The sequence below is a fragment of the Cajanus cajan genome, chromosome 9, assembly GCF_000230855.2.
Source record: "Cajanus cajan strain Asha chromosome 9, NIPB_CcT2T_4, whole genome shotgun sequence".
In the NCBI taxonomy this organism is placed as follows: Eukaryota; Viridiplantae; Streptophyta; class Magnoliopsida; order Fabales; family Fabaceae; genus Cajanus; species Cajanus cajan.
Genome location: NC_138525.1, coordinates 10,091,273 through 10,106,459, shown reverse-complemented (window position 1 = coordinate 10,106,459; position 15,187 = coordinate 10,091,273). Strand labels below are relative to the sequence as shown.

Genomic DNA, 15,187 nt, shown 5'->3' with positions numbered 1-15,187 from the left:
TAACATACCAACTATGGCGGTTGTTCATAACTGAACAAACGGCCCTTAGTTTCACATTTGTTTCCAATCATTCTCTAAGCTTTATTTAATGGCTCATCATTTTTTTTTTGGGTTCATGTGGATGATTGGCTATTAGAGATCAACCTTGATTTGAAGGTTTCAAACATATGATTAGTGTTTACAGTAATATGATAATGTATTTCCGAAGAAAAGCTTACTCTTATTAACTTCAAGAACGCTCGATGTTGTTATACGTATGTAAACGTTCATAATTAATGGCTGTGTATCAGGGAATTAGATTTTGTGATCAGTTTTTTTTTTTTTTTAGACTATATATCAATTAGATAATATTATTTGAATTGAGTGAAGCTATTATACGTGTTCCAGATATTTAGTTACACAGTTAAGTGAGAAAAGCTCAGACTCAAATCTATTTATTTGAAAATAACAAATTTTGAATGATCATGTACAACAAATTACTCAAATCTTTTACTGTTGGGCGGATGGTGGATTAACCATGACAATTAATTTAGACGGTGAGTAGTAATCATCTATTATTATGCAAAGAAATTAATATTGGTGTAGTGTGTGGTAATATTTTGGATGCATGGAAGATTTTCCCTGTTTGCAGCTTTGTAAATGAGTTGAAGGTTAAGTATTTAATTATCATTAGTAATAAATTAAGCATCCAAGTATCACAACAGTAATTAGAATAGGATATAATAGTTGTGTCATATTATTTGAATTATGTTGATGTTGGTACTTTTTTGTTTCAACAACTTAATTAGGTCGATTCGTGAAATAAGCATATTTATATCTAAAATACAGAACTATCAAATGAACTAGTTTAATTTAATCTAATAGATCAAATATTAAAAATAGGTTAATTTGACCTAATTTGATTTTTAGATAAAATCATTTTTTTCATTATGTCTAATTAAATCAAGTCATTTTATTTTTTTAATATTTTACATTTAATTTTAAAAATAAAAAATATTTTACTAAATAAGCTTAATATCTTTTGAACTTATTTTGTATTAGTATGACTTAGGTCAATTGGTCCGTCTAACAAATAATAAATTGACTTAATTCAAGTCTAAAAATAAAGAGTTTAACTTAACTTGACATAATAGGTCAATAGACTTGTTGTCCAGCAAATTGAGTCGATTTTGATAATTCTATTAAAAAAACACATTTAACCATACTAAAAAAATAAAACATACTAAAATTAAGAGTTTGTTGCTTTAGACAAATTACAAGTTAATTAGGGCAACAACGGGTCTTAAATCTTATATCTAACTCTAACATAATGATTAAGAAACTAATAAAGAAAATATTTCCATAAGAAATCATAGCAATATGTTAAAAATTATGATAGGTTATATTAATTTTTTTAATTAATCACCCATATAAATCTTATGAAATTGTAAATTTTGATTAAATTATTCTTTAAAATTAATAAAAACGACTTCAATTTGTAAATCATCAATCAATTAGTCTATTTGGTAAGAAATGAATTTTTTATGCATAAAAATTATGATTTCAAAGAATTACAAATTTTGACAATGATGATTTATAGAAATAGTTAAAATATATTTGGTTACTCATAATTTTTTTTTTGAAAATATTCATAAAGATTCTTGAAAATGAAAGATTTTTATATTTTATTGCAATAATATATTTTTAGATGTATAAATATTTTTATAAAAATATTATTTATTAAAATAAACTCATTAACACATTTATTTACTCAAATTTTATGAAAAAATATAACAATAAATTATTTTTAAAAGTTAAAAATTTATTAAAATTATTTAAGTACATAATTCAATCAAAACAATAATAAAAGAAAATATTACATTATTAAGAGAAATAAAAATATATTATTTATTTTATTTAAAATAATAATAAAGATTAACAAATATTATATTAAAATATTAAAAAAATAGACTTTAATAATATTATTAAAATTAATAAAATTAAATATATAAAAATATATGAGTGGGAGAGAGAAAAAGAGGAAGAGAGTTAAGAAAAGGCAGAGAGTGACCAATGAGAATAAGAAAGAGCGAACAAGAGAAATAAAAAGTGGAAGAAAAAAAAAAGAAAAAAGGAAGTAAGAGTTTGAGAAGAAAGAAAAAAATATATTTTTAGAAAATGATATTGTAATTTTTATATAAAATAATTTCTAATTCAAAAAAAATAAATTTTCACTCATGAAAATAATTTTGTGAGAAAATAAAATAAGAAATAATTTTAAAAAATTATATTCGTGAAAATCACTTTCTTTGTTTTAAACTATCATGAGAACCAAAAAAAGAATTCCGTATACGAAACATGTTAAGACTTGAAGTTGCAGTTCCGTATACTGCTCCCCAGCCAATTGAGTCTAAAGTGGGACCCATGTGGGCCCAACTTTTGCCACGTCAACCAATTACGTTATCCACGTGGCATGGCAGGATCTCCTGCTTTTCTCCTTTGCTTTTTCTTCCTAGTCTCCTCGCATAGTTTTAAAAATCGGACCGGTCATTGAACCGGTTAAGGTACTGGGTCAGTGGGTTAAAGATTGAACCGGTGGGTCACTAGTTGAACCGCATGACTCGGTTTTTATTTATTTTTATTAAAAAAATATTCATATTAAATATATTTTATACTTATAAATTTTAATAAATTCATATCTTATTTTAAATTTCAATTTTTCTATCTTATTTAAAATTATTTTTATTTTATTTTGTAAAAAATATATAAAAAATTACATGTTAAACTGTATATTAATACAAATTAAAAATATAAATAATATGTACATATATAGTATGTTTGCAATTGATATCACAAAATAATATATGTAATATCTACATATATATTATATTATTAAATATATAATAAAATTAATAATATACTATAAAAGTTATTTAAGTTGTATATTATATAAACAAATACATTAGAACAAGTAGTCATTGTTATATTTAATAAGAATCTTTGTTCTTCCATTAAAAGATTCAATTTTCATTATTATTTTTGTGGTTTATGGTCCCTTAAAAAAATTTATAAAAAAAAAGAAAAAAGTGGTTGAACCGGTTTGACCCACTGGTTCACCGGTTGAACCGGAAAATTGACCGGTTCAATCCGGTTTGAAACGGGTCGACTACATAACCGATCCAACTTAAGGTTCGGACCGGCTGGACCACCGGTTCCCGGTCTAACCGGTCCGACCGTCCGGTTTTTTAAACACTGCTAATATGTACACCATCTTTCCCTTTAATTCATTTTCCCTTCATTGCATATAAAAAAAAAATATACATAAATGAAAATTTAAATTTATTTAAAGTATTGATAATGTTAAAGAGAACGGTTTTCTCTTGCATTAATTTTTAATTATTTTGTATTGGTTGGTGTCTTTTATTTATTGCAATATCTCTTCATTTAGGTATGTTTATATATATTTCTTTTACCTGTTTCCATCAAATTTAAACATCTCCTTTATTTCAGAATCTAAGTCGGAAAGGCACCGATCGATAACAAGCAATGTTAACAGCATTCTAAAGTAATGAGTTGCCTTGAATTGTGCAGAAGTGACGCCAGACGATATATATTGTGTGAGTTGTGTCATAGCAGGAATATTGTAACATCTAATTAAACAAGAGAGTGCAGGTTGCTCAGACATTTTCTTTCTTTCTTTTTTTCTTTCAAGAAACTGATTAAGACGAGAGAGTGCAACTGTGCAAGTACGAGTGCATGTAATGTAATTGAATTTTTTCCTTTTAATATATGATTTTCTTTTATAATATTTGATGATGAAATTTCTTATTATTAACTCTTAAAACTCTTGATCAAGTCATCTTACATTACATATATTAAGAGAGGCCAACTCAATTGATTGTTTAGTATGTGGGTTATTGTGTTTCCTTTATTCACACACTTTAAACAGATTAAAAAAAAAAAATGCGTTGTGTTGCCTTATATGCTTTAAAGGCAATTTTTTTTAATCTTTCAAAACATGTATATAAAATGATTATTGCTCGATAGGAGAGCTTTGTTTTATAACATATATAACAAATTATGTAACAAAATTGAATTTATATATGAACAATGAGGATTAACCTAATCTTGAACTTAAGATATAGTACACATAAAGTCTGTCTTAGATTCAAATTTTAGTGTGATTATTGTACACAAAAAAAATGAATTTATTTATGAATGTAACCAAAAGTATAAGTAAAAATAATTAGAATAATAATAATAGGTAAAAATAAATTCTAAAATTCAAATTCAACTAAATAATGAATGAATTAAAAATATAATAGATTATTTAACAAATTATATCAACATCTTATTCCTCAATTAAAAGAGAAAAATTAGTTATTTGTTTCAAATTTAATATGTAGACAGAATTCATTTATATTGTAATAATAGCAATCAACAAGTTTTTCTTATCTCAAATTGTTCTGAAATCATAAGAAAATGAATGAAAATCAAATGTTTTTGAGATCATCATACCACTTTCTCCACTTGAGATTCTCAACCTCTAAGTCTTGAATCTCCAATCTCTCAACTTTACTAAGATATTAAGAAGGAGATAAAGGTTCCAAGGAATTAAGAAGAAGAAAGAAATCTTCCTAATTCCATGTCTTCTCACTCTAATTTTTCTCCAAGTTTTCTTAAGATATGAACTTATAAAGTTCAAATCCTAAAAAAAAAAATTTAGATATCCTTTCTTAAACTTATTCAACTTAACCTTAGTTAAAACTACCTTAACAACAACTTATAACTTTTATGAATCCCTTGACTATTAATACTCTAAAATAACAATAAATACAACAATTAATCAATACATATCATAGAATGATTAAATAAAGCATATAAAACATACCATGTTAAATTTATCCTTATTTATATTTGAGCTCTATTTAGTGGTGATCAAAATGAAATAAATTGCACTAAATTTATAAAAATTGTACTAAACTTAAAAAATAGTTTGTTTCAATTAAATTGAATTACACATTGATTTAAATAAATAAATTTTTTTATTTCATTAAACTAAATTAAACTTTAAAATTTTGAACTAAAGTGTAATTTAAACTACATTAAATTGTTGTTATGTTAAGATATATCAAATTTGTCCACTTTATTATATTTTTTATTTTATTTAACTTTTTTAAACAAAATATATATATATATATATATATATATATATATATATATATAATATTGAGCCAAATATAGTTAGTAAATTTTAAGCCTAAAAGTTAATGGTGTAATTTAATCTAATTGATTCATCATGTCTAACCAAATTTAACCAAATTGACACAATTATTTGTCATTTTTTTTTAAGTTTGGGTTGTTGGACTATTAGGCTAACTTATCAAAGAGATCATTTTTGACATCTTTAATTTTTACTATTTTTTAAAAGTAGTTTAGTTTGTGTAGTTCAATTTAGTTTTCAAATAGTTTAGTTTAGTTATTATTTTTTTAAAATAATTTAGTCCAATTTTTTTTACAAATAATTCAATTTTTATTGTGTAGTTTAGTTTAATTTTTTTGTCCATCCTTAATTACACTTAAGCATGTATCAAATGCACACTTAGAGTATAAATAGTGTATTATAGTTGGTAAAAATGTTATGATTAATTGGAAAGTTGGTTATAATTACACATAAAAAATTAAATTTAAATTTGTGTTTATCCATTTGAGGTAACTTGATTTTGACGCCAAAACTTAACTTTTATTAGGTGATGTTTGAGTTTTAGGGTTTAGGAAATCTCAATCGTTTAAATTTATTATCATTGTTTCTCATAAAGTTATTCTTAAACTCCCATCTTCTTTAATAAGAACAAACATAAAGTATTATATCTTACATTAACTTTGTCTTGCTATCTAGTTTGAGAAACATATGATTGAGTTTATAAATATACTTCACCACATGGTACTCAAACAAAATTTCAAATTAATAAAAAAAAATTATATTCATATTCAATATTAAAGCCTTATTTTAAAAAAATACAATATTTAATTTTTCATTTTTCTTTTGAGAAAATAGGCACATTACCAAAATAAATAAATAAAGGCTATGTATACATTTTTATCTTATAAGTTATCTTAAAAATAATTTTTGATTAATCTTAACTTTTTAATGACAATAAATGATCATTAAACCCTTATTTAAATTATATAGAGTTTTACACTTGGCTATGTATGGATATACACTTAAAAGGATTTTTTAGTTAATAGAATTCCTTTGCAAATTTATAATAACTGGCTAGTTATATTCTTGTGAGAATATTAAAGTTATAAAAAGAGAAATGCGCAAGTAAGAGTGAATAGAGAGAGAGAGAGAGAGATCTGGAAGAAGAGATGAGTGAGGCGCAGAAGCAGGTGTGGGAAGGGGCCATTCCTCTGCAGATTCATCTCCACCAATCTGAAGTCACCACTCTCCCTCCTCCTCCACCTGCTCTCGTATTCCTCTTACGTTAGGGTTTTCATCTCACTTCAATCGCACGCTCTTTCTTCGCTTAACTCAACGCTTCTTTTCGCTTTCAGCTGTTGGCCCCCAGGATAGGCTACTTGCCTTTGTTGATTTCGCTTTTGAAGCCTCACTTCAGCACCGCGCTTCCCCCTGGAGTTGACACCATTTGGTTTGAATACAAGGGCCTTCCTCTTAAGTGGTGCGTCTACAATGCTTTTTTCACTCTCGCATCGCGTTGCACTCACCAATTTGTTCATGATTCGTGCAGGTATATACCCACTGGTGTTCTTTTTGATCTTCTATGCGTGGAGCCCGAGAGGCCGTGGAATTTGACGGTAAAGATTTTTATTTTGTTTTCATCTGCTGCTTATCAAATGAATATAGCTCCATGTGCTATGAGCTATTTTTTGATTTTGGGAGGGGAAGGGGAGCACCGCTTAAAATTAAATAGAAATTAGGAGGGATTTATGCTAGCTACAATCAATCTGTATCTTATGGTTTGTAGGTACACTTTAGAGGATATCCAAGTAATTTGTTGCTTCCCTGTGAAGGTGAAGACAGCGTGAAGTGGAGCTTTATAAACTCATTGAAAGAGGTCAGTTGTGTGATTTCTTCTGTGTGTGCATCGAGTTTCTGACGGTACTTGTTTGATTAATAACAAGATACTTTATGCCTGTTCCACCCTTCAAATAACATGCTTATGCACTAAAACATATGCGTTTAGTTATTTACTGAAATTTGCGTATACTAATGTTTAAGTAGATATCACTTGAGTCCTTTACATGGTTTATTGGTATAGAATATAGGATATTAAGGAAAGTACAATGTCAAGGGCTAGGGTTATGGTTTTGGATGGATAACAGTAGTGGAACTTGGTTGTTTAAAGGTTTATTGAGAATGTATTAAGGTAATGATGGTTTTCTGGAAAGAATGGAATGATGCTAATGGACCAAAATATCTGTGATGTTTGGCTGCTATAAAATGTGTTTTATTTATAAAGGTTAATGGATATATGGGTTTTGTGGAAGGACACAACTTAGATGTAGTTCCATAGGTACTTTTGGTTCTGTTGTCTAATAAGAATTGGACTTTTACCTTGATAATTTGCATGATAAAGGTTTCCATTATATGTCAACATGGATTACTCTGGTGAAATTTCAATTCTTATTAGAGAACAAAATCAATAGGACCTATGGAATTGCATCCAAGTTTTTTCCTTTGTGTACTACCCAAGGAAGAACCTATTACTGCTTTCAAATAAGGAGTTCTCTATGGAATCTATGATGATTTCTAGTCTCCAGATCTTGGAATAATTCTGAATTCTGATATTATTTACTACTAAATATGCATCTATGATAAAATTAATAATAATATGATGAGGGAAGACATCTTTGAACTCAGTAGTAGGTAAAATTAGTAATAGCATGGTAAGGTGAGGACGGAAACCAGAAAACAAAATATTGAATAAAATGAGTTTTATTGAATTGAAGAGAGCTTGAGCTATTATAGAACTGAAAGAAAGAAACCGGAGCTTAACCTCCCCAGAGAAAATACTCTCTGCCCAGCAAAAGGCCTAACAAACTGTGATTTCCAATAACAGATCCCCTATTCTCCAATCAGCTTATTAAATAATCCTTTTCCCACATGATCTCTCTTCCCTCTAGTTTCCACCTAAGATAATTAACTCTCCACTAGGCCCTTATTCCATCTAGAATAAACTCTCCATATTGTAGGCCTTTTCTGACCCTGGCCCAGTATTGGGACCTCTACTTCCTTATCAGCTTTTGTACTGCAGGTTCTATAATAAGGAATGACATCTTTGAAAATCAGTAGTAGGTATATTACCTTCATAAGCTTCCCAAAATGTTTTGTTCCACTTTTCTATATACTTTTTGTACATCTCTCTCGAATAATGATATTGCTTCCATGGTAATTAGTATGCCACTAGACCAAATGATTCTCCGAAAAACTTTCTTGCTTGTCTAAAATGATGACTCCCTGCCAAAGTCTGCATGTGTCTAACTACCTAATTCTTGGAAAATTTATAAACAAGCATATCCTAATCCCTATTAATACAAATTGTTATTGGATTCTTTGACATCTAAACAATTTTGAATGTAACTCTGCTTCTCATAAATTAGTATAGTACTCCCTCTAATCCTTTATTTAAGAAACAAATGACTAATTAATCAAGACCAATAAAAGTAGTTAAGGTATTACATGAATAATGTCATAAATTTAATTTTATTCTAAAAAAATCCTTTGAATTGAATGGTTTAAATAGTGGTTACATTTAATGACACTACTAATTCAAGAGATAACTTTTTTCTACCAATGACTGTAAATGGTATTGTTAATAGATTAATAAACACATCTACTTGCATTGCATGAGAGGCAAGTAGGTGTCTTATTAATAAATTTCACAGTAAATAAAGGGTATAAAAGGAAATTAGCAATGAAGGAAATTAACAATTAATACATCTTAAAGGGGGTCTCTATTTCTTATAATTAGGACCAAAAAATATCATAAGTAATGTTTCAGTGAAATAGCCATTATTTTGAAATTTTTAACCTAGTTTATAATGTATTGTATATTATATAAATATAAATGCTCAAAAATGATAATAAAAAAAAAAAAAAAAAAAAAAAAAAAAAAAACTCAACATCAATGACATTCATAATTAACCATAAAAGGTCATAGGTGTCTTGAACAAAAGATACTAGTAAATACCAACAAAAGTCAAATATAAATTTCTTAGATAGGAATCATCATTCATCAATCATCATCATCATCATCTTCTAAATCCAAGTCTTCTTAATCGTTTTCACTATGATTACATCTATAGATCCCATTTTTGGAAATTAACATCCCAAAAGTAGCCCACTAAAAAACCCTAATTTCTCTATTCAAAGAGACTTTGTTGGAATCAACATAGCGCCACTATGGCAGCCCCTGTAGTGGGCAGGGGCTGTTCTGCACCGATAGACTTCTATAGTGCACTATTTAAAGCCTTGATCTTAAGTTAACCATTCTTAACTGAATTTTGATTTTACTGCTGCAGGCTGCATATGTAATAAATGGTAATTGCAAGAATGTCATGAACATGTCGCATCCTGATCAGGTGGAGCTTTGGGGCTCTGTTTTAAATGGTACAGTTGCTAATTACTTGATATTAAATCTGATACTTTGTAATTCTTTTATTCTGTTTCTTTCCAGGATGCCTTTAAGTGATTTTGTATTATACCTGTTTGACATCCTTGTCCATGTGTTGGAGGAGGATAGGATTTTTACTTATTTCAATCAAATAGATTGTTAGCAAACCCTTAGTTACTAAAAATAACAATAAGAAGTGTAGGGATTATGGAGAGGAATTCCTGGGTATGGTCAGTTGTAGGGAGTGGGACCAAGATTCTCTAGAGACAGACTTCCTCTGTATTTCTCATTGAAACCTTGCAATAGAGACTCTAGAGAGAGAGTGAGACTTTGTAATTCTCGTTGAAGCCTTAAATATAGCTCTACTGCCTCTACAATCACTTTGATTCAGACCCAGGGTAATCCTGTTCCTATTTCTAGTTCTTTACATGTTTCTTTAGGTAGTGTTTGGTAGGAGAGAAGTTTTTTCATACTCAAGAATCATAATTTCTGAGAATTATAAATATTGAAAATCGTAATTCCTAGGAATAACTAAAATATTAATACATTATTCCTAGAGATTAAAGATTTTCATATTTTGTTAAAATAGTATATTCTTGGGTTTATAAATATTTTTTAGAAAAAAACCCTTTATTAAAATAAATTCATTATATATATTTATTTACTTAAATCTTATTACAAATATGATATTAAACTATTTTAAAAAGTTGAAAACTTATTAAAGTTATTTAATTACAGAATTCAACAAAAAAAATAATAAAGAAAAGTGCTACATTATAGTAAAGATTAAGAAGAATAAAAATATATTATTTTATTTCATTCAAATAAAAAACTAAATAAATAAGTGTTAACAAATATTATTAAAATGTAGAAACAAAATAGATTTTAATAATATTATTAAAATTGACAAGATCAAGAAATAATAAAATATAAGAAAGAGAGAGAAAGAGAAATAGAGATATGGGAGGGAGAGAGAGAGGGAGAGTGAGAGTGAGAGTGAGAGAGACAGAGAGGGAGAAAGAGAAATAGGAGAGAAATAATTTTTGTTTTAAAAGGGGATACTGTGGTCTTTTTATATACATAAAATTTCCCCCTAATTTGGGAAAGTTGGATTCCCATTCTCATTTGAGAATGTTTTTGTGGAAAAGTGAGATACAAATGATTCCTGTGAATCTTTTTTTTTTTTTTTTTAAATAGCTATTAAACATGGGAAACTAAGATTCCCACCTTAAGATTCCCATGAATGTAAAAATATTCTGTGTGCCAAACGCCTCCTTAACCTTTTAAGGTGCTCGAACCTTGAAGTCAATAACTCTCTTGTTTGCTTGCTGGTTGTGCTGATTAAAAGGTCTCGTACTTTATTATGGTGGGGAGTTGATATGATGCTAGCAAGGTTGTTGATAAATTTCTATTGTGAAGAAAGCTTCATATTCTTTCCATAAGTAGTTAATATGATTGAATATTGATTATTTTTTATAGCTTTACCCTATCAATGGATGGTTGCATGCATACTTGTTACCTTCATTTTCTTTGGGTGGCAAATGAGGCAGGGCAACCCAAGCTATGTAATCTTCAGGAATCAGGATAGGGTCATTAATTAACCTGGGTTATATTAGAATTGAACCCAACGTTACCATTTTGTCAAGCTTGAGATTGGTTTCTTTGAGGATAGCCAAGGGTTGTTCAGTCAAGCTTGACTTGTGAACGGCCAAACTCAAGTTTCTCATCTCAAACTTTATGGGCGTCCTTGATTCACATTGAGGGACAGCATAAATAAAACAACACAAAAGTAGCTGAGTTAAAGTATAAGTTTTCATTTGTTCTATTGTTTGGTGATTGATGTGCAGCACAGGGAATTGGTGCTATGTTGTTTGATACATATAAATAGTAGAAAGAACAATGTGAAATTTACTATGATGTCGTTTGTGCTATATAATGTTGATTTTGCATTATGAAAATGATAGATTCCAACTGATACGATAGAAAGATTGACCATTGGTCTCCTATCAATAAAGATGCAAGATAAGTTTTTAGTATTTTGATTATTTTAATAGTTATCATTTAATTATCTATGTTCTAATATTTTATTATATAATAATTTTTATTATATTATAAATAAAATATTACACATTATAATTTAATATATTATGGTTTGATATATTCTTAATATTATAATGAATGCTGATATAATTATAACATTATTCTGATAATAACCACACAAAAAATGAGTAAGGGAGTGTCATTAACTTTTTGAATGTTGATATATCATTTATGCAGTTGCACTTGTGTTATATTGATGTATCATTTAGTGTTGTACCATGAGAAAAAAATTGTCCCATGGTTTAGTTAGTGACAAAAATTTTACATTCTGTCCAGTACTTCATCCTTTCTTTTGCGCCATTCCTTGACTGTTTTCAAATCAAATACGGGACAAGTGATTTTGTGCTGTTCTGTCCTTCACATTTTAGCAAATTATACATACCCCATCCTTATTATCTGACACAGTCATAAAGATTGAAATGTAATTTTTTTTTTTTTTAATATTTTTTTTCATAGGTCTTGTGGAGAGACATACGGGATCTTTCCCATACTAGAAACTATTGTTTGCCTTTACCAAATAATTTATCCATCAGTATTTATTTAGGCAACAAAATGATTTAAAACATACAGTTGCACATACACATCCAAACATAAGTTGCATAATATATAACCAATCTCAAATTGGAATGAATACTATTCAACCCTAAGATTCCTAAAAGATAAGTGTAAAAATATAAAGCAACAATAAAATCCGGAAAGAAACAAGGTTACATCTGCCATGGGTACTTTATGGAGAATTTGTTTTGTTGTTTTCTTGGCCTTGTTTCAACGCTCAATTGAATTGCAGGGAACCTGGAATCTTATCAACGGGTGGCATCTAAGCTTAAGCTTGGAACTTTTGAAGACGAATATGCTGAAAATATCAGTTCAGGCTCGATCAAATCTCCACAAAGTACAGGGGATATGGATGCTGCGGGACAAGTGAAGACCGGTGAGCAATATGAACTAGTTTGAGTGCTAATCAAGGTTATCAATAATCGACAATGGCTATTGGCTATGAGCCGAAAATTTGCCATAAATGATGGTGGATGGTGTGGTGGCCAATGGTTTGAAAAAAAAGTACAAAACTAAAAAAATTGCAAAAATAAATTAGAAACATGTATATATTAAAAACAGCAGAATCATAGACTAAAATTTCAAAAAAAAAAAAGTGTCAATTCATCAAAGTCTCATAATCTCATCATGTAAAGTCATAAACATAACAACTCATTAAATGTTTGGTGCTTAACACAGTTCTAAAAGTGAAAAAGAATTGGGAATAAAACTTAAACTTAACCTGCCTAGTTGGTGGACTTTAAATGCTAGTCAGTTTTTTTTTTTCTTTGTTAACATTCACCAACAAAACCGGGAAATTTGTAAATTATTCAAATTTGGTTTTAATACTTTTAATGCATTGCTCACCATACAATCATTTCCCCCTCCCCCTTGCAAAGAACTTCAATTTGGTGTACTTTTGACATTGGTGACCATTCATACTAAGCTTATTTTTTGTGGTTAACAACTATCTTTTGTTAGGTAGGATTCCTGTTCGTTTATATCTGTGGACTGTGAATGAGGAGTTTGATGATTTTGAAGATGCTCCTCAAATTGATAATTGGGACAAAGTCTCGTATATCAATCGACCTGTTGAGATTCACAGGGAAGATGGTAAGTCACGGCTTGCAGAGAATCCTCAAATTTTAAATTAATTATCTTTAATGACTGTCTTTTTTCCTTCCTTTTTGGGAAGTTGCATGCCAAAAATCAGCCATAGTTTTATGAAGAATAGATTGGTGGGCAATGGGAAAAGAGTCGGTCATATTAGAGAAAAAAAAAAAACTAAATAAAGTTGCAAACTGTTTTATGTCTAGAGCCATACATACACATAATTAGTTTCTCTTTTTAATAAGTAATACCATTTTTAGTTTTCAATAAATTTTAAAAATTAGATTTTTAGTGGTGTCAAAAAAAGAGTAAATTTTTAAAAAGTCTTGTCAATTTTTTTTTTTAAAGTGTGTTTTTCCTCTATAAATTGCTTTGCAATTAATAGATATTATTGTGTTATTGTTAACATTATCTTTACTTTCCTATAATTTAACTGATATATTCTCTCTTTTATATATGTTGCGTGCAGGTAAATTCTTTAGCTTAAATGAGGCAGTTAAAAGAATATTGCCCGAGTTTTTTCCGGAAAATTCCTTCGTAAGTGAAGGAGATGCTAACATCAACCAAAGTGCAGGAGAAGAGGGAGAAAGTTCATCCGATCCGTGGTCATCTTGCCACCCACTTGAGCTTGCTGAAATCAAATTTATACGCATTCAAGGGATAGAACCAATTTTAGACATACCTTTTTCTTGGGTGGTTAACAACTTGATGAATCCCGAGTATTTTCTTCATATTTGTGTTTGCTTGAAAGTTTCGAAGGTCAATGCTATGCTATAGGGATAAATTTAATTATGTTGGGCATACATTTAATGGAAAAATCAGAAGGTGCAATTCTTTTGTACATAAATGTACAGACAGTTTCATATCATATTCTTTTCATAATTCGATTGCTATTTTCCACTGCAAGGTGTAATAAATGTTTACAGATTATTTTTTAAATCCAATTATGTGTACTGTTTCCCTGCAAATAGTGGCTACGTTTCAATCCTGAATTTTCTTTTCTAGAACGATGTTTGCACAAAATTTTTGGTTTTGTGCAATTGTTTTGTAATTAAGCATAAGATGTCTTGATTTCTGTAGTGCTGACCAATTACACCAAACCAAATACACCTAGTTTTGATACTATCATGTATCATTTTAAACTATAATTACAATTTTAGATATCTTTTTCTTTGGGAAAATTATACCCTTTAGCTTCTTTTTTTTTTTTTTTTTCTCTCATGTTAGTCCTTCATGTATTTATGTTGTTGCAAAGTTTTTTTTTCTTTCTTTTTTGTATTAGACGTTTTCTTATATCAATATATTTGATAGTTTTCTTATATCAATATATTTGATAGTAAAATTATAAATATTTAATATGTGAATCCATTTGCGACATCTTTGTAGATGGATTCTACCGTCGGAGACTTGTATCTTTTTTCTAAATCCTATGGTCTCAATGTCAAATGACACTTAAAACATTACACTGAACATTATAGTGAAAATTTTAACGAATGTTATTTTGAGTAACTATAATATTGTTATGGATTATCTATGGTTAGAAGTAGTACTAAACTTAGTTGAAAACTGCGAATGTATAAAAACACATATTTTCCTTTTAACATAATTTAATTTCTAAACAAACTGGTTAAGAGACACGAGACACAAGATGATGTTAAACATCATTGACAAAACTTGTATATTCGTATAACTATATGAAATAACTCTTATAATAATAATAATAATTATTATTATTATTATTAATAAATAAATTAAAAAAAAAGCTCTCGACCAACTAATTGAGGCACATAATTATCTTCTGCAGGAGATATTAACAATAATAAATT

The 15,187-nt window shown here is 28.4% G+C and overlaps 1 protein-coding gene across 1 annotated transcript; it reads left to right on the top strand.

Moving 5' to 3' along the window:
• Nucleotides 1-6,288: 6,288 nt before the first annotated feature.
• On the top strand, nucleotides 6,289-14,329 carry APG5 (autophagy protein Apg5 family). Its single transcript, XM_020378536.3, has 8 exons — nucleotides 6,289-6,453; nucleotides 6,538-6,662; nucleotides 6,732-6,798; nucleotides 6,969-7,058; nucleotides 9,526-9,613; nucleotides 12,505-12,648; nucleotides 13,233-13,364; nucleotides 13,831-14,329. The coding sequence occupies exons 1-8, from the start codon at nucleotides 6,352-6,354 to the stop codon at nucleotides 14,136-14,138; spliced, it is 1,056 nt and encodes a 351-aa protein (XP_020234125.1). The 5' UTR covers nucleotides 6,289-6,351; the 3' UTR covers nucleotides 14,139-14,329.
• The last annotated feature ends 858 nt before the right edge of the window (nucleotides 14,330-15,187 follow it).